Raw genomic sequence first — 20,924 nt, 5'->3', positions numbered from 1 at the left:
ACGCTGTGCAGTGCCAGGGGACGGGGGGCTGGGGAAGGTGCCGGGCTGACGTGGTGCAGTGCCAGGGGACGGGGGGCTGGGGAAGATGCCGGGCTGACGGGGCGCAGTGCCAGTGAACGGGGGGCTGGGGAAGGTGCCGGGCTGACGTAGTGCAGTGCCAGGGGACGGGGGGCTGGGGAAGGTGCCGGGCTGACGTGGTGCAGTGCCAGGGGACGGGGGGCTGGGGAAGGTGCCGGGCGGACGCTGCGCAGTGCCAGGGGACGGGGGGCTGGGGAAGGTGCCGGGCTGACGTAGTGCAGTGCCAGGGGCTGGGGGGCTGGGGAAGGTCCCAGGCTGACGTGGTGCAGTGCCAGGGGACGGGGGGCTGGGGAAGGTGCCGGGCGGACGCTGCGCAGTGCCAGGGAATGGGGGGCTGGGGAAGGTGCCGGGCAGACGCGGTGCAGTGCCAGTGAACGGGGGGCTGGGGAAGGTGCCGGGTGGACGCTGCGCAGTGCCAGGGGACGGGGGGCTGGGGAAGATGCCGGGCTGACGAGGTGCAGTGCCAGGGGCTGGGGGGCTGGGGAAGGTGCCGGGCGGACGTGGTGCAGTGCCAGTGAATGGGGGGCTGGGGAAGGTGCCGGGCAGACGTGGTGCAGTGCCAGGGGACGGGGGGCTGTGGAAGATGCCGGGCGGACGCTGTGCAGTGCCAGGGGCTGGGGGTCTGGGGAAGGTGCCGGGCGGACGCTGCGCAGTGCCAGGGGACGGGGGGCTGGGGAAGGTGCCGGGCAGACGTGGTGCAGTGCCAGGGGACGGGGGGCTGGGGAAGATGCCGGGCGGACGCTGTGCAGTGCCAGGGGACGGGGGGCTGGGGAAGGTGCCGGGCCGACGCGGTGCAGTGCCAGGGGACGGGGGGCTGGGGAAGGTGCCGGGCGGACGCTGCGCAGTGCCAGTGAACGGGGGGCCGGGGAAGGTGCCGGGCTGACGTAGTGCTGTGCCAGGGGACGGGGGGCTGGGGAAGGTGCCGGGTGGACGCTGCGCAGTGCCAGGGGACGGGGGGCTGGGGAAGATGCTGGGCGGACGCTGTGCAGTGCCAGGGGACGGGGGGCTGGGGAAGGTGCCGGGCTGACGTGGTGCAGTGCCAGGGGACGGGGGGCTGGGGAAGGTGCCGGGCGGACGCTGAGCAGTGCCAGTGAACGGGGGGCCGGGGAAGGTGCCGGGCTGACGTAGTGCAGTGCCAGGGGACGGGGGGCTGGGGAAGGTGCCGGGCGGACGCTGCGCAGTGCCAGGGGACGGGGGGCGGGGGAAGATGCCGGGCGGACGCTGGGCAGTGCCAGGGGACGGGGGGCTGGGGAAGGTGCCGGGCGGACGTGGTGCAGTGCCAGGGGACGGGGGGCTGGGGAAGGTGCCGGGCGGACGCTGCGCAGTGCCAGTGAACGGGGGGCCGGGGAAGGTGCCGGGCGGACGTGGTGCAGTGCCAGTGAACGGGGGGCCGGGGAAGGTGCCGGGCGGACGCTGCGCAGTGCCAGTGAACGGGGGTGGGGGTGGGCGAGGGGCGGGACTGCTGCTCCGCTGACTCCATGTGGATATAGCCCGAGTGTCTAAGCTGCCTGGGTGTCCCCCCGGGCACCGCGCTGGGCGGGCGCGTGCCTGGCTCTGATGGAAGTGCACAGGCTGCCCCGGTGGCACACTCTGGCCCTGTGTTGGCATCAGCCTTGATCCCAAGCTGCCGGCGCCCTCTGGGCTCAGAGCCTCTTGTTCCCACAGGTCTCTGCATGGCAACGACGTCTCCGGCCTGCCAGAGGGCATCTTCGCCGACGTCACCTCCTTGTCCCACCTGTGAGTAGTTCCCTGCGCCTGGCTGCCCCGGGAAGGCCGCACGGTGCCAGGCTGGGCTCCCCGCAGAGCCCAGGGATCGCAGACAGGCCCCAAAGGGCAGGAGAGAATCACTGCCGGGTGTGCGGGGGGGTCTTTCCTTCTGGGGTCAGCACCATCAGGCCACGCCTGGGGCCGGGTTCCAGCTTCTCTCTGCAGCCTGGCGGGCGACACGTGGCCGAGGCCTTGCCGTCACCGCCGTGCGACCTGTGCCGCGAGTGCTGCCCCGGCCATGCCCCCGGCTCCCTGCCGCGTTATGTGGGGCTCTCAGCACGAGCTGGCTGGGGCCGCAGCTCCAGTGCCGCTGACGCAGGACCCAGCAAGTGCAGAGGGGACCCGGCTGCTCCGTGCTGCTGGCAGGCGCCATCCCTCTGCGCTGCGGGGCCGGGCGGCTTCTCGGCCTTTTAGCTACGATCCCACTGGCCCAGGCCAGCCAGCCCCTGATGGGGGCACCCGTCGGCTACAGGAGACACCGCAGCAGGCGGGCAGCCAAGGGCCGAATCCCCGGGGAGCAGGACGTGCCCTGGGGCAGCGGCGTCCGATTGCTCCTAGGAGGGGGGCCCCAGGGGGGGGCCCAGGACTGCCTCCTTCCCAGGGCACCTTGGAGCAGGCCGGGACAGGCTGGGACGCCACTCGCCTGGCTCTGGGGAACGGGGGCTCCCGCCTGCCCCAGGGGCTGGAGCTGCTCCCGGCTCTGCAGCTGGCGCTGGCTTTGTGGGAGCGGTGTGCCCCCTGGACGAGGTGCCTTGGCACTGCACCCTTGTCTTCCTGCACCCGCGGGTGGGGGCACCAGCAGCTGCCATGGAGCGCCGGCCCTGCCAGCTGGCCTCGCTCAGCCCAGGGGCTGCGAAGGGAGTAGGGCCAGGCGGGCTCGTCCCGCCCCGGGGCCAGGGGCCAGGTCTCGCTGACTGGCCTTTGCTCTTGTCTCCCCTGTGCAGCGCCATCGGGGCCAACCCGCTGCACTGCGACTGCCACCTGCGCTGGCTCTCGGGCTGGGTCAAAACGGGCTACAAGGAGCCCGGCATCGCCCGCTGCGCCGGCCCGCCCGACATGGAAGGCAAGCTGCTGCTCACCACCCCGGCCAAGAAGTTTGAGTGCCAAGGTGAGGGGCCCATTCAGCGCCTGGGCACCGACAGGGTCCCATGGACTCTGACCCCTGCCCTGGCTGTCACCCCCGCGGGCTAACGCTGGAGCGAATGGGCCGGCTGGGGTCGCTGCAGGCAGGGGATCGTGTGCTGCCGTGGGTCACATGCAGAGCTTGGACCCAGGGGGTCCTGAGCCCTACACCCAGCTCTGAGACACCTTCTCCATGTGGCAAAGCCCCGCCCCAACCCTGTGCCTCAGTTTCCCTCCGCTGATCCTCCTGGGCTGCTGCGAGAGTCAGAGACGTCAGGGCCACGAGGGACCCTGCCGAGCAGCCCATCGGACGTCCTGCACAGCGCAGGCCGGAGAACCTGCCCTGGATTCTGCCTCCAGCCCTGTCGCACTGGAGTACGTCTACCCCTGGCCGCAGCGGGTGGGCTCAGCCGACGGGGGCTCGCAGCGCTAAGCTCGGCTGTGTAGACATTGCGGCTCAGGCTGCAGCCCGGGTTCCGGGACCCAGAGCCCAGACGTCTCCCCAGCAGCTTTCCAGCCCTGCCGGCGGAGAGCAGCTGGCTGGTTGCTGGGCGGACGTACCCCCGGCTGAGCTGGAGCGTGTCGGTCAGGGAGAGGAGTCCAGCCCTGGGCCCTCGGCGTGCTGCTCCGGCGTTAATTCCCTGCCGGCTGGAAATGGGGTTCCCCTTAGTTCTACTGGGAATGGCTCTGGCTTCAGCTCCAGCGGCTGGCTCTGGCTTGGCCCCGGCCTAGCGTGTCGGGGCTCTCTGGACAATGCGGGGCCTGGCACAGGGGCTGGGCCGGGAAAGGTGCCTGGCTGCAGAAGGGCAGCTCTGCTCCCGGAGCCAGGGCCTGGCTCCAAGTGTCTGTGACTCGCGACTCCTGGCCCACGCCGGCCAGTGGGTGAGTCTGACGGCTGAGCCCCCCTTCGGTCCAGCCAGACCCTCGGCGGGGAGAGGAGGACACTCCGTGGAGTCAGACCCTAGCAGCCAGGGCTGGCTGTAGCTAGTCACGGTCGGTAACCCCCCGGCACTGGTCACAGCGCGGCAGAACGCCCGGTGCCTCGCCAGCGCCAGCAGACCCGCCCTGAGTGCAGGCCGCACCGCAGGGCTCTGCAGCGACTGATCTAACCGGGCTTTGCACCTGCTGGGCGTGGGTCAGCAGGTGCAAACGCTGCCTTGTCCTTGTGCCTGTCCCTGCTGCGGGGTCGGGGGTCCCTGGGGCCAGCCCCCAGCACAGCCCCCCAGGGCGAAAGGGACACCGGGGCCCTGGGCCGGGCAGGCAGCTCTCACGTTCCCAGGAGGACTTTGACTCCCCGGCAGCAAGAGGCACCAGTTCAGGCCATGCTCCCCAATCAGGAGCAGATATTTATTGGGGCGACAGGACCCCCCAGGGGGCGGAGCCGGAATTCCAGCAGCACGTGAGACCCCCAGGCCCCAGGGGCTGAGCCAGGTACTGGAGACCAGGACGAGACCTGCGTGGGGGGCGGCTCACCCCACAGCGGCTGCACCGGCCACTCACAGACCGGCCACAGAGGGAGCGGGGCCTTGGGGCCGATCTGGCTGGTGCCGAGTGCCACTGGCCGGTCGCTACCCCGAGACCACAGAGGAGCCCTGTGGGGTCTCGGTCAGCAGCCGAGTGACTCTGAGAAATGACCCCCCCCTCGCTAGGCCTGCTGGGGAGATGAGCCCGTTTTAACCCCTCGGCCCCAGAGCCGGCCCACGCTGCACTGACCAAACAGGGCTTGAAACCCAGGGCGGCGGCGGCAGCTTTACAGACTGTCCCACAGAGGGGGAGACTCACCCCGCCAGGCACGGGCCCCGCTTCAGCCCGGCGGGTCAGCGCTGCCCCCGCTTCCCCGAGGATTGGCAGGGACTGAAACGGAGCCGCTCCGCCTCGCCAGGCTCCCATTCGATGGGCTCCAGGCTTGGGGTGCACGTGCTAGTGGCCATTGCAAACGAGAACCCCACAAACCGGCCTTGGCACACGGGGAGCGGGGCAGGAGCTGGCTGGCTGCTCGGTCCCAAACGTGACTGAGGGGGGCTCGGCACGGGGCGGGCGTGTGGCCAGTGGGGGCCCGCGGGGAGGGGTTCTTGGCCCTACACTGTGTAACATCTGAAACAGGGACCCACAAACAGTCACTAGCCCCAGGTGTGCGGTGACTTGGCGAGCTGGGGACCCCAGGGGAGCAACAGCGACGCTCGGAGGGGTCGATACCCTGAGCGCTGAGGAAGGGCTGAAACCTGGGTGTGTTCAGGCTGGAGCCAGGCTGCGGCGGGGACCTGAGAGCGTATGCGCAGGGCGGTTCTAAAGAGGACGGGGATCAGGGCCCCACGCCCACTGCAGGCCGGACAAGCAGCCGGGGATTTCGGTTTGGTGTTCGGAAAACGAACGCTCAGGGCACAGTGACTCCAGGGCCATCGCGTGGCTCGTGCTGGGCACAGCTCAGATGAGGTGATCACAGGGCTCGTGGCCGTGGCTGCGCTGAGTCTGGTTCAGGGGCTGGAAACCTGCCGTAGGGCAGGAGGCGGCTGGAGCTCCGGCTGCTCAGTGTCTGCTGGCTGGGAGGTGGCTCGATCCCGGTCTGTGTGTGTCGCCCTGGGGAGGGGAGGTTTGGCTAGGGACAGCCCTGCTGGAGCCAGACATTCCCATTGAACAGGGAGGACAATTACCCACTGGCCCCTCGCAGGGCACGGGGCGGGTTCCCCGTCGCTGGAGGCTTTGCGTCGGACGGCTCTCTCGGAACCAGTTCCAGGAGCTCGGGGCCTTGGGGAGGGTCCCTGGCCTGGGTTGTGCCGGCGGTCAGACGGGGCAATCAGCCTGGCCATAGACCCCTGCTCCTGCCCCCCGGACCCCCAGCCCATTGCAGCCAGTGGCTGAGCGCAGGGAGCTGCCCCCGCTGTGCTCCAGGGACGGTCATGCTGCGCTCGGCGCCGGCTGCCTGGCACGGTGCTCGAACACCTCCCTGCGTAGCCCAGCCGTGGCTTAGCCGGCCCTGGGAGTACGGCCCCGAGCCCGAAGCGCCCTGGCTCAAACGGCGGCTGGGCCTGTGCCTCCGCGTCCCCCCACACGGTCACACGCTGCCAGCGGGCTCCAGGGACCCTCCCTCGTAACTCTCGGGACCTTGCCCCCGCCAGGTCCGCCGGCCCTGAGCATCCAGGCCAAGTGTGAGCCCTGCCTCTCCAGCCCGTGCCAGAACCAAGGCACCTGCCACAAGGACCCGCTGGCCGCCTACCGCTGCGCCTGCCCCAGCGGGTACAAGGTGAACGGGGGCGGGCTGGGCATTCGTTCGCTGTCGCTGCCTCCCACTGCATGTCACGGGCAGCAAGACGTGAGCAGGAGCCCAGGGCTCTGCCAACACCCCAGATCGGGGGGGGGGCACTCGCACCCGCTGCCTGCTGGGCTCCGCTGCTGCCCCCCAAGCCTGCCTGGCGGGGCACCGCTCCCCACAGGATGGGGCTCTGCCAGGGTATTGCTCATGAAAGGGTCCAGGGACTGGATGGGGACCGCGCGGCCTGTGCTGTGACCAGCTCCTAGCTTCCAGCTCTCCGTCCCCAGGGCAAGGACTGCGAGGAGCCCGTGGACAGCTGCTCCAGTAGCCCCTGTGCCAACGGCGGGACCTGCCAGCCCCCGGAGCGGGAGGGAGCCGGGTTCACGTGAGTGCGAGCGTGGGGGTTATGGCTGTGGGACCCCTGGAGATGGGGCACCAGGGGACGGCACTGGGCACCCACGCAGGGCCGGGCGGTGCCCAGCGCAGGGTCGTGTGACGCTGCACCGTGGCTCCCAGGGTGGATCTGGGACTCGCCTGCCGCCGGCATGGCTGGGGTTCCCGGCTCCCCACCCCACGCACTCGGGGCCGGAGCAGAGTCTGGAGACCTGCCGCGGGACGGCTCAGTGCGGCGGGGATGGCCTGTGCGGCCGGCTCCCAGGGCGCATCCCCCAGAGCTGCGCTCAGTGGCTCTCCGAGGGGCTGGGAGCGAGGGGGGAACCTCCCGCAGCTTGAGACCTGGGCCCGGCTGCCGTGCAAGCTCAGAGCCCAGGGGGCTGGGACCCCGCGGGCCAAGGCCGGGTGGGGCTGGCTGGGGGCGGGAGCGGGGAGGTGCTGGAGACGGTGCAGCGAGGGACTGGGACTGGGGGGCCGTGCTGCAGCCCACGGGCGCCCCCCCATCCCTGCACGTGCTCTGCTCCGTCCCTCAGACAGGAGCCCCCCATGCCGCCGGGCCCAGCCGCTCGCCCTGTTCCCCGGCGGTGAGAGCTCAGTGCCAGGGCAGGTGCCCGGGCGCGATTCCCCTGGAGCCCGAGTCCAAGCAGGTCTGTGTGCCAGGCCGGTCCCTGCAGGCGGGGGCCCAGGCGGGCGCAGCCGCCAGCCCTGGGAGTGGGGCTCACGCACTCCCCACGGGAAGCCGGAGGCAGCCTGGTCTCTTCCCGCGCTGCGGAGGGAGGCAGCCAATGGGCCCCTGGGAAGCGTGGCACAGCCAGCCCTGCCCCCACGTGCCCCCCCCGACACCAGCGCCCACGCTGGATGGCCTCAGCCCGTCGCCACGGCAACCCAGCCTCCGCGCCAGCCAGCCTGGCGCTTGGGGGTTTGCAGAGCTCACCAAGCAGGCGCCGAGGCTCCGGGCACGGCCAGCCAAGCAGCCCCGACCCCGGGGGAGGGCAGCACGGCCCTGGGCCCACAGCCAGCCACCCCCAGCTTCCTTTGCACACACACGTGTGTACACGTGTAACACGCACATGCATGCTGCACCCATCTACACACGTGCAGTGCGTGCACACACCAGCAACATGCACACACGTGCACTTGCACATGCACTCACTGTGCACTTGCACCTGTGCACATGCACACACACAGTAGCACACGGCACTTGCACACACACTCACATGCACACTGTATGACGCTGCACGGGGCCCGCCCCCACAGCCCAGTACATACACATGCACTCACACGGTGCGCTTGCACACACTCACACACACATACACTGTGCACACACGCACACACTCACACGCACACACACACTGGCAGTGACGTGAACTGATGCTGAGCAGAGATTTCAGGCCAGGCAGGTTCTTGGAACTGCTGGTTTTGGTGCTTCCACGGCTGAACACGGGCCCAGCTCATGACGGGGCGTCCTGTGAACCCACCCCCTGCTCCCGCCCCTTTACAACCATGGGACTCACAGCTGGCCCTGAGCCTGGCCCGGGACTGGGTGCATCCCGGGTTGGGCCCGTGCAGAGACCGTCCTGGGTTCCCACGGATCGGCGCGGTGCCGCAGCCCTCACCCCGGTGCCCGCGCTGCAACGGGCACCGGGCCTCAGGACGCTTCCTGCAGCAGGTGAAGCCCAGTCCAGTCCTGGAGCCTTTCCTGGCCTGATCCTCTCTGCAGCTCTGCACCAGTTCAGAGCTAGTGGGCACTGGGCACAGGGTTTAATCACCAGCATTGCCACAGCCATGCCCGGCTCTGGGCGAGAGGGGGATAGAGCCCAGGACTCCTGGGTTCCGCCCGTGCCCGGCTCTGGGCGGGAGGGGGATAGAGCCCAGGACTCCTGGGTTCCGCCCGTGCCCGGCTCTGGGTGAGAGGGGGATAGAGCCCAGGACTCCTGGGTTCCGCCCGTGCCCGGCTCTGGGTGGGAGGGGGACAGAGCCCAGGACTCCTGGGTTCTGCCCGTACCTGGCTCTGGTCAGGAGGGGGACAGAGCTCAGGACTCCTGGGTTCTGCCCGTCTCTGGGCGGGAGGGGGACAGAGCCCAGGACTCCTGGGTTCTGCCCGTGCCCGGCTCTGGTCAGGAGGGGGACAGAGCCCAGGACTCCTGGGTTCTGCCCGTGCCCGGCTCTGGTCAGGAGGGGGACAGAGCCCAGGACTCCTGGGTTCTGCCCGTGCCCGGCTCTGGTCAGGAGGGGGACAGAGCCCAGGACTCCTGGGTTCTGCCCGTCTCTGGGTGGGAGGGGGACAGAGCCCAGGACTCCTGGGTTCTGCCCGTACCTGGCTCTGGGCAGGAGGGGGACAGAGCCCAGGACTCCTGGGTTCCGCCTGGCTCTGGGCGGGAGCGGGACAGAGCCCAGGACTCCTGGGTCCCACCCCGAGGGGTTGCACGCCAGGGGCTAGAGCAGGGAGCTGCCGGGTGCGGCTGGTTCTAGTCCCAGCTCTTTCGCTGCCTTGGGGTGTCTCCTCGGAGCTCTGGGTGTCGGTTCCCCCCGGGACGGGGGGTCCCCCTCTCCCAGGGGGGTGCGGGCTCAAAGGCAGCCGTGTCTGCAAAGGGCAGGTGGTGCTGCCCCGGCCCCCTGGGCGTCGCTCGCTCCATTGACTGTCCCGGGAACGCGAGCGGGGGGGGGGGTCTGGTGACAATTGCTGCAGAGCCAGCAGGGGGCGCTGCGCAGTGGTTCTGGGGCTGTTTGGAGCCAGCCCAGCCGTGGGGTTAGCCGGGCGGCTGGGTCTGTGGGGTTACCTGTGGGTTGTTTTCCTCCCCGCCTGGCAGGTGCCTTTGTGCAGCAGGATTCGAGGGGCCGACCTGCAGCGCCATCACCGACGCCTGCCAGGACCAGGACCAGGCCTGTGCCAACGGGGGCACCTGCGTTCCTGGGCTCGGAAACGCCACCTGTCTGTGCCAGCCCCACTACACAGGTAAGGGGCAGGAGGGACCCTCCCAGGGCCGCCAGGGAACCGGCCTCCGAGGGCCCCAGCCGGGCAGTCTGGGTGGAAGGGCCAGAGCCCCTCCCCAGGAGGAGAAAGGTCTCCCTGGCCGCCTGCCCCCGCTGCCAGCCGTGCCCATCCCGCCCTGCTCCCCTGAGCTGGGCCCTGCCGCTGGGCAGGTGGTGACAGCCGGTGTCCCAGCCCAGGCCCGTGGGAGCCGGGGGACATTTCACCGGCCAGGCCTCTCCCTGGCCCGGAGCCGAACGAGCAAGGCGGAGCAGGGAGGCCTGGCTGGGCACCAGGGGGGAAGCCTGGCGAGAACCTGGCCTGGGGACCTTCTCTGCCAGGCTGCGGTGCCCTGTGCCAGCCTCCCGCACAGACCCGCCCGCCTGCTCCCCGTGGCCGTGGGGCCAGCGCCCCTCCCTCCCGTCCGTCTCGCTGAGCCGGGCCCAGCGGGAGCTCGGGGCAGCAGGCTGGGAGGGGTCCATGCTGGCACTGCCCACCCGCTGAGCCTGGCCTCTCCCCTCCCTTGTCCAGGCCGGGCCTGCGAGGAGCTGCTGGATCTCTGCTCCATGGAGCTCAGCCCCTGCCAGCCCCGTGCCCAGTGCGTCGTCACCGCCGAGGGGCCCCGGTGAGTACCCGCCCACGAAGGGTTAACCCCCCCCCCCATTCCCTGCCCGTGTGGCTGGGCACAGGGCACCTGGGGCTGCCCCAGACATGGCACGGTCGTGGGCACGAGCCCAGGGACCCCCAGTCCCCAGGCATGGGGGAGGGGCAGCGCCTGTCACCGCAGTGTCTGAATCAGGACCCTGCTCGCCATCGTGCCGGGCTCCCCTCCCTTGGGCCGCAGGGGGCAGCGCTGGGGCTGGGGCACCGGCTGCACGGACCCGCAGCCGGGCGACACCCGGGGGGCCAAGTGCCTTTGGCCTGGCCCCTTTCTGGGCGTCCCTCGGGGCGGTTTGCCCTGGTGCTGGAGGGCACAGACCCCCCCGGTGCTGGGAGCAGGGACGTCCCAACAGACACTGCCCGACCTGCTGCCCGGTGGCGTCCCGGTGCTGCCCTGTGCGCCCTGGCGTCTCGCCTGCGTCCCAGGGCTGGGACTCACGCTGCTCGGGGGGCAGCCAGCGCCTAGCGCTCCAGGGCGCTGGGACCCGCCAGCGCTGAGAGTCAAAGGATCCCCTGGCGCCGAGTGGGGAGCCCGGCCGAGCCTGAGGAGCAGATTGTCCCGGAGTCCCCGGGCGCTGCTCTGGAACGGCTTCCCACCAAGCCAGGCAGGACTCTGGGAGCCTCCTCTCCCTCGGAGCAGCCTGTCTGCAGGGCAAGAAGCTCCCACGGCTTCACCTCCTGGGTCTCTCCTTGGAGCATTCAGCATCCTCTGCCCCTCCGTGCGCTTCCCACAGCGAGTCCGCCCAGGCGAGGTCCTGGGGGGCCACAGGGTCCTGCCCCCCCACTGCGCAGTCAGACGTGACTCTCAGCCAGCCAGTAACACAGAGGTTTATTAGATGACAGGAACAGGGTCTAACACAGAGCTTGTAGGTACCGCGAGCCGGACCCCTCGGCCGGGTCCATCCTGGGGGCAGTGAGCCAGACCCCCACGTCTGCCCTCACTCCTCATCCCCAACCAGCCCCAGACTGACAACCCCCTCCAGCCCCTCCTCTCTGCTCAGCTCCTTCCCCGGGCTAGGGGGTCACCTGACCTCTGTGTCTCCAACACCTTCAGCTGGCACCTTGCAGGGGAGGGGCCCAGGCCATCAGTTGCCAGGAGACAGTGTCAGGCATTTAGGTGCACTGGCCCCTTCCTCTGCAGCAATCGCACCCCCTGATCCCCCCACCTAGATATTAAGAACTGCAGAGGGGACACTGAGGCACCAACCCAGTATTCAGAGCAAACATTAAGAACAGCCCCAGTTCATCACACTGGTTCAGCTCTGCCATGTCCCCCCGGGCAGGAGGGGGAGCGGGACTGGCACAGTGCGGGGGCCAGGCAGTGCCCAAGCACAGGGACAGTGGGGCCTACCCCTGCCCTGGCCCGGAGCTGGGCTGCGGGGGCCGGAGGATCTCTGGGCTCGTCGGAGCTGGGCTGGGGGGGGGCGGAGGATCTCTGGGCTCGTCGGAGCTGGGCTGGGGGGGGGCGGAGGATCTCTGGGCTCGTCGGAGCGGGGCTGGGGGGGGGCGGAGGATCTCTGGGCTCGTCGGAGCTGGGCTGGGGGGGGCGGAGGATCTCTGGGCTCGTCGGAGCTGGGCTGGGGGGGGGCGGAGGATCTCTGGGCTCGTCGGAGCTGGGCTGGGGGGGGGTGGAGGATCTCTGGGCTCGTCGGAGCTGGGCTGGGGGGGCCGGAGGATCTCTGGGCTCGTCGGAGCTGGGCTGGGGGGGCCGGAGGATCTCTGGGCTCGTCGGAGCTGGGCTGGGGGGGCCGGAGGATCTCTGGGCTCTGCCCGGAGCTGGGCTGCGGGGGGGGGCGGAGGATCTCTGGGCTCTGCCCGGAGCTGGGCTGCGGGGGCCGGAGGATCGCTGGGCTCTGCCCGGAGCTGGGCTGCGGGGGGGGGCGGAGGATCGCTGGGCTCTGCCCGGAGCGGGGCGGGGGGGGCCGGAGGATCTCTGGGCTCTGCCCGGAGCCGGGCTGGGGGGGGCGGAGGATCTCTGGGCTCGTCGGAGATGGGCTGGGGGGGGCCGGAGGATCTCTGGGCTCTGCCCGGAGCCGGGCTGGGGGGGGGGGGGGATCTCTGGGCTCTGCCCGGAGCTGGGCGGGGGGGGGCGGAGGATCTCTGGGCTCGTCGGAGATGGGCTGGGGGGGGGGGGCGGGAGGATCTCTGGGCTCGTCGGAGCTGGGCTGGGGGGGGCCGGAGGATCTCTGGGCTCTGCCTGGAGCTGGGCTGGGGGGGGCCGGAGGATCTCTGGGCTCTGCCCGGAGCTGGGCTGGGGGGGGGGGGGGGCTTCCCTTAGGCGCGTTTCCGGGGGAGCAGCCGCCCCCTTGCAGCGGCAGGACGTGGCGGCTCTGAGCAAGGTGCCTCCCCCCCAGGTGTGAGTGCGCCCCCGGCTACGGGGGGGACAACTGCAGCCTGGACGATGCCTGCCGGGACCACCGCTGCCAGCACGGTGCCCAGTGCCAGGCCGAGGGGACCGGCTACTCCTGCCTCTGCAGGCAGGGCTACAGGTGAGGCCGGCAGAGCCGCGTGGCACCCCGGGGAGAGGGGGCTGCCCGCCCTGTGTGGGGGGCGTGGGATGCACAGCGCCGCTAGGCGGGTGCCCGGTGGTCTCCCTAGCACCCCGCCCCGCTCCCTGCGCACGTCCCGGGCGGGGCCCAGCATGGGCCGTGCAGCTGGAGGTGAGGGGCCTCGTGGGCCGGGGAGTCTGCCCCAGTGCGGCCGAGGGGGGCCCAGAACCTGCCTAGCTTTGCTCTCGGGGGTTTGCTGTGGGGGCCGTTGCCCTCAGCACCCAGAGCCCCCTGCACCTGCTGTGTGGCGGCTGAGCCGGGCCTGGGGAGGGGCCGGCCGCCCGGGTCTCGCTGGGGTCCCAGGCGCACGGGCTCCTCTCACCACGCTGCCGGCCCGTCCCTCTCCCCAGCGGGCAGCTGTGTGAGCTGCCGCCTCGCGCCCAGCCCGGTCTCTGCCCGCGGGCCGAGTGCCAGAACGGGGCCGAGTGCGTGGAGCTGGGCAGCCGCGCCGTGTGCCGCTGCCCCCCCGGCTTCGGGGGCCCCAAGTGCGAGAAGCTGCTGAGCGTCAACTTTGTGGACCGGGACACGTACCTGCAATTCACCGACCTGCACAACTGGCCACGGGCCAACATCACGCTGCAGGTACGGGCCTGTGCCGGCCCCGCCACACCCCTCAGCCACCGGGCACGGCCCCTGCCAGGGCTGCCCCTGGGGCTGCTGCAGGGCCGGTGCGTGGGGTGAGCAGGGGGGACTGGGTGCTAGGGGGCAGAGCTGGGTGCAGGGAGCAGTGCTGGGTGCCAGGGGGATGCAGGGAGGTGGGGCTGGGTGCCAGGGGGATGCAGGGAGGTGGGGCTGGGGGTGGGGCTGGGGGCCAGGGGGATGCAGGGAGGTGGGGCTGGGGGCGGGGCTGGGTGCCAGGGGGATGCAGGGAGGCGGGGCTGGGTGGCAGAGGGAGGTGCAGGGAGGTGGGGTTGGGGGAGGGCCTGGGTGCAAGGGGGTTGCAGGGAGGTGGGGCTGGGGGCGGGGCTGGGTGCCAGGGGGATGCAGGGAGGCGAGGCGGGGGGCGGGGCTGGGTGGCAGAGGGAGGTGCAGGGAGGTGGGGTTGGGGCGGGGCTGGGTGCCAGGGGGATGCAGGGAGGCGAGGCGGGGGGCGGGGCTGGGTGCCAGGGGGATGCAGGGGGGCAGGTGCCGGGCGCCAGGGGGATGCAGGGAGGCGGGGCTGGGTGGCAGAGGGAGGTGCAGGGAGGTGGGGTTGGGGCGGGGCTGAGTGCCAGGGCGATGCAGGGGGGCAGGTGCCGGGCGCCAGGGGGGTGCAGGGAGGCGGGGCTGGGTGGCAGAGGGAGGTGCAGGGAGGTGGGGCTGGATGCCAGGGGGATGCAGGGAGGCGAGGCGGGGGGCGGGGCTGGGTGGCAGAGGGAGGTGCAGGGAGGTGGGGTTGGGGCGGGGCTGGGTGCCAGGGGGATGCAGGGAGGCGAGGCGGGGGGCGGGGCTGAGTGCCAGGGCGATGCAGGGGGGCAGGTGCCGGGCGCCAGGGGGGTGCAGGGGGGCGGGTGCCGGGCGGGGATGCTGGGGATCTGCCCAGGCTGGCTGCTGGGCCGCGGCACCTGGTCTGACCGTCCCCCCCCACCCCCGCCAGGTCTCCACGGCCGAGGACAACGGGATCCTGCTGTACAACGGGGATCGGGACCACATGGCCGTGGAGCTGTACCAGGGCCACGTGCGGGTCAGCTACGACCCCGGCAGCTACCCCAGCTCGGCCATCTACAGGTACCACCCTCTCCCCGCCAGCCGCGGCGCCGGGGGGCAGCCCCTTGGGGGGGCAGCCTGAGCCCCCCGCCCCTGCCAGAGCCGTACCCGTGATGTGGGGCCTGGGGCACAGCCCCTGCCCCTGCACTGGGCCCCCAGCCGTGTCCCACAGGCTGGCCGGAGAGCCTGGCCCGTGCCCGGAGGGCTCTGCCAGGCCTGGCACTGTCCCGCCCGCCCCCAGCACAGCTGGCTGGAGTGGCACTGACGGGGAGCAGCCTGGCATGGATGCCCCAGTGTAGACAAGGTCAGCGCCCCCCAGCTCAGTGCAACCGCACCCCTGACGGCGGTGCCAGCCCTGAGCCCTGTGTGTGGAGGAGCCACTCCCTGAACCCCAGTCTGTGCGCTGGGATAGCATCCCCCACCCCGGGCCTAGGCACAGGCCCCCCCCCATGCCAGACACTGACTGCTGTGAGTGTGGGCAGCTGGAGGGGTGGGTGGGGCTGGGCTGGGCTGGGCTGGACAGCCAGGGTGGGGGGAGGCTCTGGGCTCCGTCACTAACCCTGGGATCTGGCCCTGCCCCCAGCGCCGAGACCATCAACGACGGGCAGTTCCACACGGTGGAGCTGGTGACGTTCGAGCAGATGGTGAATCTCTCCATCGACGGGGGCAGCCCCATGACCATGGACGGCTTCGGCAAGCCCCACACGCTGAGCAGCGAGGCGCCACTCTACGTGGGAGGTGGGTCCCGGACCCGGGGCGCCAGGCTTGGGGGAGGGTGTGACAAGGCTGTTCTGGCGGGACCCAACTGAGAGTATCAATTCAGGACAAATCGCTTAAAACAGGGCAGTTACAGCCCTAGGCTGGGGTTTTTCCACCTCTAAGGCACCAAACCAGCCAGACAAACGGACTTTGGTCTCACCCCACTGGCTAACCACAAGTCACACAAGCAATTCCCTTAGACACTCCAGTCTCCCAGTATTACCACCAGTCCCATTCGTCCTGGGGATGAATGGTTATGAAAACCAACACCCCAATAAAAGAAAAAGGTTCTCTCGATCCCAAAGGACCAAGCCCCAGACCCAGGTCAATATACACATCAGATCTTACCCACAAATCATGCTGTTGCCAATCCTTTAGAATCTAAAATCTAAAGGTTTATTCATAAAAGGAAAAGGTAGAGATGAGAGCTAGAATTGGTTAAATGGAATCAATTACATACAGTGATGGCAAAGTTCTTAGTTCAGGCTTGTAGCAGTGATGGAATAAACTGCAGGTTCAAATCAAGTCTCTGGAACATCCCCCGCTGGGATGGGTCATTCAATCCTTTGTGCAGAGCTTCAGTTTGTAGCAAAGTCCCTCCAGAGGTCAGAAGCAGGATTGAAGACCAGATGGAGATGAGGCATTAGCCTTATATAGGCTCTTCCAGGTGTAAGAATCTCTTTGTCCTCACTGTGGAAAATTACAGCAAAATGGAGTCTACAGTCACATGGGCAAGTCCCTGCACTTTGCTGAGTCACAAGGCGTATCTGCCTTCTCTCCATGGGTCAATTGTGTAGCTGATGGTCCTTAATGGGCCATCAAGCCAGCTAGTCAGAGCTGTCAACAACTTGTCTGGGGTGTTTCCCAGAAGCGAGTTTAAAATTTAAAATACAGACAGTATAGAGCTTACAAAGTGATACACACATATAGACACCCTACATTTTAACCAGCCCCCCATAATCTGGTCTTAGACACCTCCTATGCCCTCTTTGCACAAGATTTGGTGCCAGATTATATCAATAATGTCACAAAGGGTTCCTGGGGCTGCCCGGGAGGGGGGGGCTGAGCTCGGCCGCGGGGAGGCCTTGGGGAGGCTGGCACAAGGGGCTTGGCAGGGGTCAGGCCCAGGCTGGCGGTCGGTCAGCCAGGGCGCGTGGGGGAGGCTTCGCTGGGCCCAGGAGGGAGGGGATGGCGGCGCTCGGATCTCTCTGCGCTGTGGGGGCTGGGTGCCCCTGCGCCCGTCTGACGCCCGCCCCACCCGCTCTCTGCCAGGCATGCCGGTGGACGTGAACTCGGCCGCCTTCCGCCTCTGGCAGATCCTCAACGGCACCAGCTTCCACGGCTGCATCCGCAACCTCTACATCAACCACGAGCTGCAGGACTTCACCAAGACCCAGATGAAGCCGGGGGTGGTGCCGGGCTGCGAGCCCTGCCGCAAGCTGTACTGCCTGCATGGCCTGTGCCAGCCCGACGCCGCCCACGGCCCCGTCTGCCACTGCGAGCCGGGCTGGGCAGGGCTGCACTGCGACCAGCAGGGCCACAGCCCCTGCCAGGGCCACAAGTGAGTGTGGGTGCCAGCCCCTTCCCCACGGGCTGCCGACGCTGGCCCCTCGCGGCACCAGCAGCAAAGCCCCCAGCTGGCACAGCAGGGGCTGCAGGTCGGGAGTGAGGGGCCCCGGCAGTACTGGGCTGGCAGGGGCTGCAGGTCGGGAGTGAGGGGCATCGGCAGAGCTGGAGAGGGGGCAGAGACGGGCTGGCAGGGGCTGCAGGTCGGGAGGGAGGGGCCCTGGCAGAGCTGGAGAGGGGGCAGAGATGGGCTGGCAGGGGCTGCAGGTCGGGAGGGAGGGGCACTGGCAGAGCTGGAGAGGGGGCAGAGACGGGCTGGCAGGGGCTGCAGGTCGGGAGTGAGGGGCATCGGCAGAGCTGGGCTGCAGGTCGGGAGTGAGGGGCACTGGCAGAGCTGGAGAGGGGGCAGAGACAGGCTGGCAGGGGCTGCAGGTCGGGAGGGAGGGGCCCCGGCAGAGCTGGGGGGAGGGAGGAATGAGCAGCGTACGGGGCAGCGGGCGCACGCTGCGTATGTGCCGCGCTCCCGCTGGTGCTGCCAGGTGCTCCCTTGCATGAGCCCCGAGGCCACACGCAGCCAATGACGGGCCTGGCTGGGGATGGGCAGCGCGGCCCCGGGTGGCTGAGTCCGAGCCAGGCCCGGCAGGACCGTTGCCGGGGAAGGAGCAGGCCGGGAGTAGCCGGCGTAGCCAGCTCGGACCTGCTGAGTTGCTGGGGGTGACGTGCCAGGGTTGGTACCAGCCTGGTGGGGGGGTGTTCGCCTTCACGCTCTCTGCTGCCAGGGGCTGCTCCGTGGGCGCTGTCCCAGCGGGTCGCTGAGGCCGTGACGGGCTGCCTGGCTTACGGCTAAACCCCTGGGCCAGGGCCCCTGGCAGACAGTAGAGCGCCCGGCGCCCCACGGCCCTGCCTGCAGCACTCGGCTCTGCCCAGGTTCGTGTCTCTGCTCCCGCAGGTGTGTCCACGGGGACTGCGTGCCCCTCGACGCGCTCTCCTACAGCTGCCAGTGCCACGACGGGTACCGCGGCGCCCTGTGCAGCCAGCCGGGGGAGCCCCACAACCCCTGCAACAGCCTGCCGTGCGTGCACGGGCACTGCCAGATCTCGGCCCTGGGGGAGGCGTCCTGCGAGTGCCAGAGCGGCTACGCCGGCCAGCTGTGCAACCAAGGTCAGTGCCCCTGCCCCGTCACGGCCTGCTCCAGCTTGCCCCGGGCGTGGCTGCGACGGCAGAGCCCCACGGACAGGCCTCCCCCGCCCACTGAGAGGTGCCCAGGGCCCTGGCGTAGCGCTGCTGCCCGCGGTGAGTCTGGCCCCACGTCCCTGGAGCAGGGCTCCCGGTGGCGATTGCTATTTGGTGCTAGCTCCTGCCTCGTGGTCTCCTCCGCAGGGAGCACTCGGCCCCCCTGCCTCGGGCTGGGCCTCGGCAGAGTCTCACAGCCAGCAGGTGCCACAGAGCAGTGCGCCCAGGGCCGGGGCCTCGCCCGTGTGCAGGGGGTGACATGCCAGGCTCCTCGGCAGGCGCCAGCCTGCGCCGTGCCCCCGGGGCTGACTGCCTCTCTCCTGGCCCTGCAGAGTCGGCGTGCCGGGGCGAGCCGGTGCGGGAGCACCCCCAAGTGCAGCGGGGCTATGCCATCTGCCAGACCACGCGGCCCGTCTCCTGGGTGCAGTGCCGGGGCTCCTGCCGGGGCCAGGGCCAGGGCCAGGGCTGCTGCACGGGGCTGCGCCTGAAGCGGAGGAAGTTCACCTTCGAGTGCAGCGACGGCTCCTCCTTCGTGGAGGAGGTGGAGAAGGCCAGCAAGTGCGGCTGCGCCCGGTGCATGTAGCGGCCGGCGGCGGGAGGCGGCAGAGCCGGGGCCCGCCGAGGAGAACGCCGCTAGAGACGAGGGGCGGAGCCGCTGGAGGCACCACCCGTGAGCCGGGACTCCCACAGCCCACGTCGCTGCCCAGCCGAGCCGCCGCAGAACACCTGTGTCGATGGGGGGGGTTTAAAACGGCAGCGCCCCCAATGTATTTATAGTGGGGGGACATGGGGAGCAGGCCCAGCCCCCACCCTGTGTTTGTACAGCCCCAGAACCACGCGCCCCCACACCCGCTCCCGGCCTGCGGAAATTCCCCTGGGACGGGGGCTGTCAGGGCGGCCGAGGCACCGGGGGCCTGGCCACCGGAGGGGCGGGGGGGTGCTCTGACCCTGCTGCCTTCGCCTAGGGGTGGCTGGCCGCGCCCGGCTCAGCGGCGTGACGTTGGCTGTAACGGCAGCAGTGTCAGTTTGTGGGCAACGCAGGAGCCGTGGTGGCCAGAGACCTGGGCTCCCCCCGCCCCCCTCGCCATGGGAGTGGTGAGCCCTGCACTGTCCACAGGGCACGAGCCCCCCGCTGTGCCAGGCCCCCGCATCAGTGTTTGGGCTGGAGGCCTGGCCACGTGCCCCCAGGCAAACGCAGGGTGGCCGTGGGCGTAGCAGTGTTGGGCTGGCCGCAGGCAGCTCTCCTGCCCCCTCCCCTCGGCTGGCACCGGCGGCCTGGCTGCAGTGCAGGAGTGCCCGTGGCTGCCGGTCCCCGGGCCGGGCCGCGTACCAAAGGAGCTCCCGTGTCGGCTGTCGGGTGCCACGGGGAGGGGGGGGCAGTGAATGGTTGGACCGCTGGGCTATTTAACCCCCCCGCTCCCGAGCCAGGCTCTGCCAGCGCAGGGCCCTGCATGCTGCGGGGGGCGGGGGGAGACCCCCCCCCACTGCCCTGCGCCCCATGGAATAGGGCACTCGAAAAACCAGGGGGCGCCCGTGGCTGGGGGCCCAGCAGCGAGGCTGATGGCACCAGCTGGTGCACTGAAGGCCCGGCTGGGTCCTGCTCTGGCGTGGGCAGGAAGCAGCCCCACGGCGCTCTGGGGTGGAGCCAGGGATGAGGCGTTTGGGGGTGGGGGGGTGAGGGCTCTGGGCTGGGGCGGGCTGAGAGCTCTGGCTGGGTATGTAGACGCTGGGGTGTGGGGCTAGATGTGAGGGGTTTGGAGGGTGGGAGGGGGATCAGGGCAGGGGGGGGCTCAGGGGTGCAGGCTCGGGGCAGTGCTTACCTCAGGCAGCTCCCAGAAGCAGCAGCAGGTCCCCACTCCAGCTCCTACGCGGAGGCACGGCCAGGTGGTTCTGCACGTGCCGCCCCCGCAGCACCCATTGGCCATAGTTCCCAGCCAATGGGAGCTGCGGAGCTGGCGCAGCATGTGGAGGGCCCTGGATGACCCCACACGTAGGAGCCGGAGGGGGGGAATGTGGAGCCAGGGTAGGCAGGGAGGTGCCTTAGCCCTGCTGCACCGCCGACGTTTAATGGCCCGGTCAGTGGTGCTGCCCGGAGCCGCCAGGTCCCTTTTCACTGGGACGTCCTGGTCAGAACCGGGCAGCTGGCAGCCCTGCACGGGGGCGGCCCAGGGTGTGTCTTGGGGGGGCCTGAGCGGCTGAGCCAGGGGGTGCAGCCGGGATATAATGGAACCCAAGTCACGCCACGGGGTGCGACAGCCCCCCCCCCAGCATCCCCCAGGGGCTTTGTGAGGCGAGGGGGGTGGTTATCCCAGGCCAGGCACTCGCCCTGCTGCCAGCACAGCTCCCCCCCCCGACCCCCCAGCTGGGGGCCAGTGCGCCTGTGACATACCCCTGCCGCTCTGCCACGCCCTGGGGGTGCCTGGTTCCTGGCCCATTGAGACACCCCCGCCCAGTTCTACACAAATGTACCAGGACCTGGGCTGACGGCTCCAGTTCACGGGTCCCGGCTGCCGTTTGCCTGGGCCCCGGCCCTCCCCCCACCCTGGGACATCGGGGCAGTTTGCAGCAAGTTCTGTCAAGAGCTTTAATTGATGCTGGCTTCACCCCAGCCCAACCCACCAACACCCGGGCACCCCCCGTCCTGAGCCCCCCTCCACTGCCTGCTGCTGGGTCTGGCTGGGCCGCGCCGTTTCGCCCGATGCCAAGGCTGGGGTCATTGTCTGTTGCTCGTTGTAAGCTAACCTCTAAAGTATCTCTTTCTACAGAATACTTACAGATTCTAATATATATTTGTATTTCAGTTTGTTATAGTATTTTTATACGTTCCGGGCAAGCCCGCGGCCGGTTCGGTTCGGCTGCAGCTGCGGTGCCGCAGCGAAGGACAAGGGCT

At 69.9% G+C, this 20,924-nt stretch overlaps 1 protein-coding gene across 2 annotated transcripts in view; it reads left to right on the top strand.

Annotated features, from left to right (window-relative positions):
• Positions 1-19,439, top strand: part of SLIT1 (slit guidance ligand 1) — a 143,246-nt gene extending 123,807 nt beyond the window's left edge. Inside the window, exons 25-37 of one of the 2 annotated variants that reach the window (XM_045025654.1) lie at positions 1,744-1,815; positions 2,790-2,953; positions 6,084-6,208; positions 6,505-6,602; positions 9,421-9,566; positions 10,113-10,206; positions 12,596-12,730; positions 13,141-13,372; positions 14,367-14,497; positions 15,060-15,083; positions 16,569-16,796; positions 17,751-17,962; positions 18,367-19,439. In XM_045025654.1, the coding sequence (XP_044881589.1) occupies positions 1,744-1,815; positions 2,790-2,953; positions 6,084-6,208; positions 6,505-6,602; positions 9,421-9,566; positions 10,113-10,206; positions 12,596-12,730; positions 13,141-13,372; positions 14,367-14,497; positions 15,060-15,083; positions 16,569-16,796; positions 17,751-17,962; positions 18,367-18,617 (1,912 nt within the window). In that variant the 3' untranslated portion in view covers positions 18,618-19,439. Of the gene's footprint in view, positions 1-1,743; positions 1,816-2,789; positions 2,954-6,083; positions 6,209-6,504; positions 6,603-9,420; positions 9,567-10,112; positions 10,207-12,595; positions 12,731-13,140; positions 13,373-14,366; positions 14,498-15,059; positions 15,215-16,507; positions 16,797-17,750; positions 17,963-18,366 lie in introns of both variants that reach the window. The other variant, XM_045025653.1, reaches the window with a different exon arrangement.
• The last annotated feature ends 1,485 nt before the right edge of the window (positions 19,440-20,924 follow it).

The sequence above is a fragment of the Mauremys mutica genome, chromosome 7 (assembly GCF_020497125.1).
Source record: "Mauremys mutica isolate MM-2020 ecotype Southern chromosome 7, ASM2049712v1, whole genome shotgun sequence".
In the NCBI taxonomy this organism is placed as follows: domain Eukaryota; kingdom Metazoa; phylum Chordata; order Testudines; family Geoemydidae; genus Mauremys; species Mauremys mutica.
The sequence above is the reverse complement of the archived record's forward strand: the minus strand, read 5'-3'. Positions and strand labels throughout refer to the sequence as shown.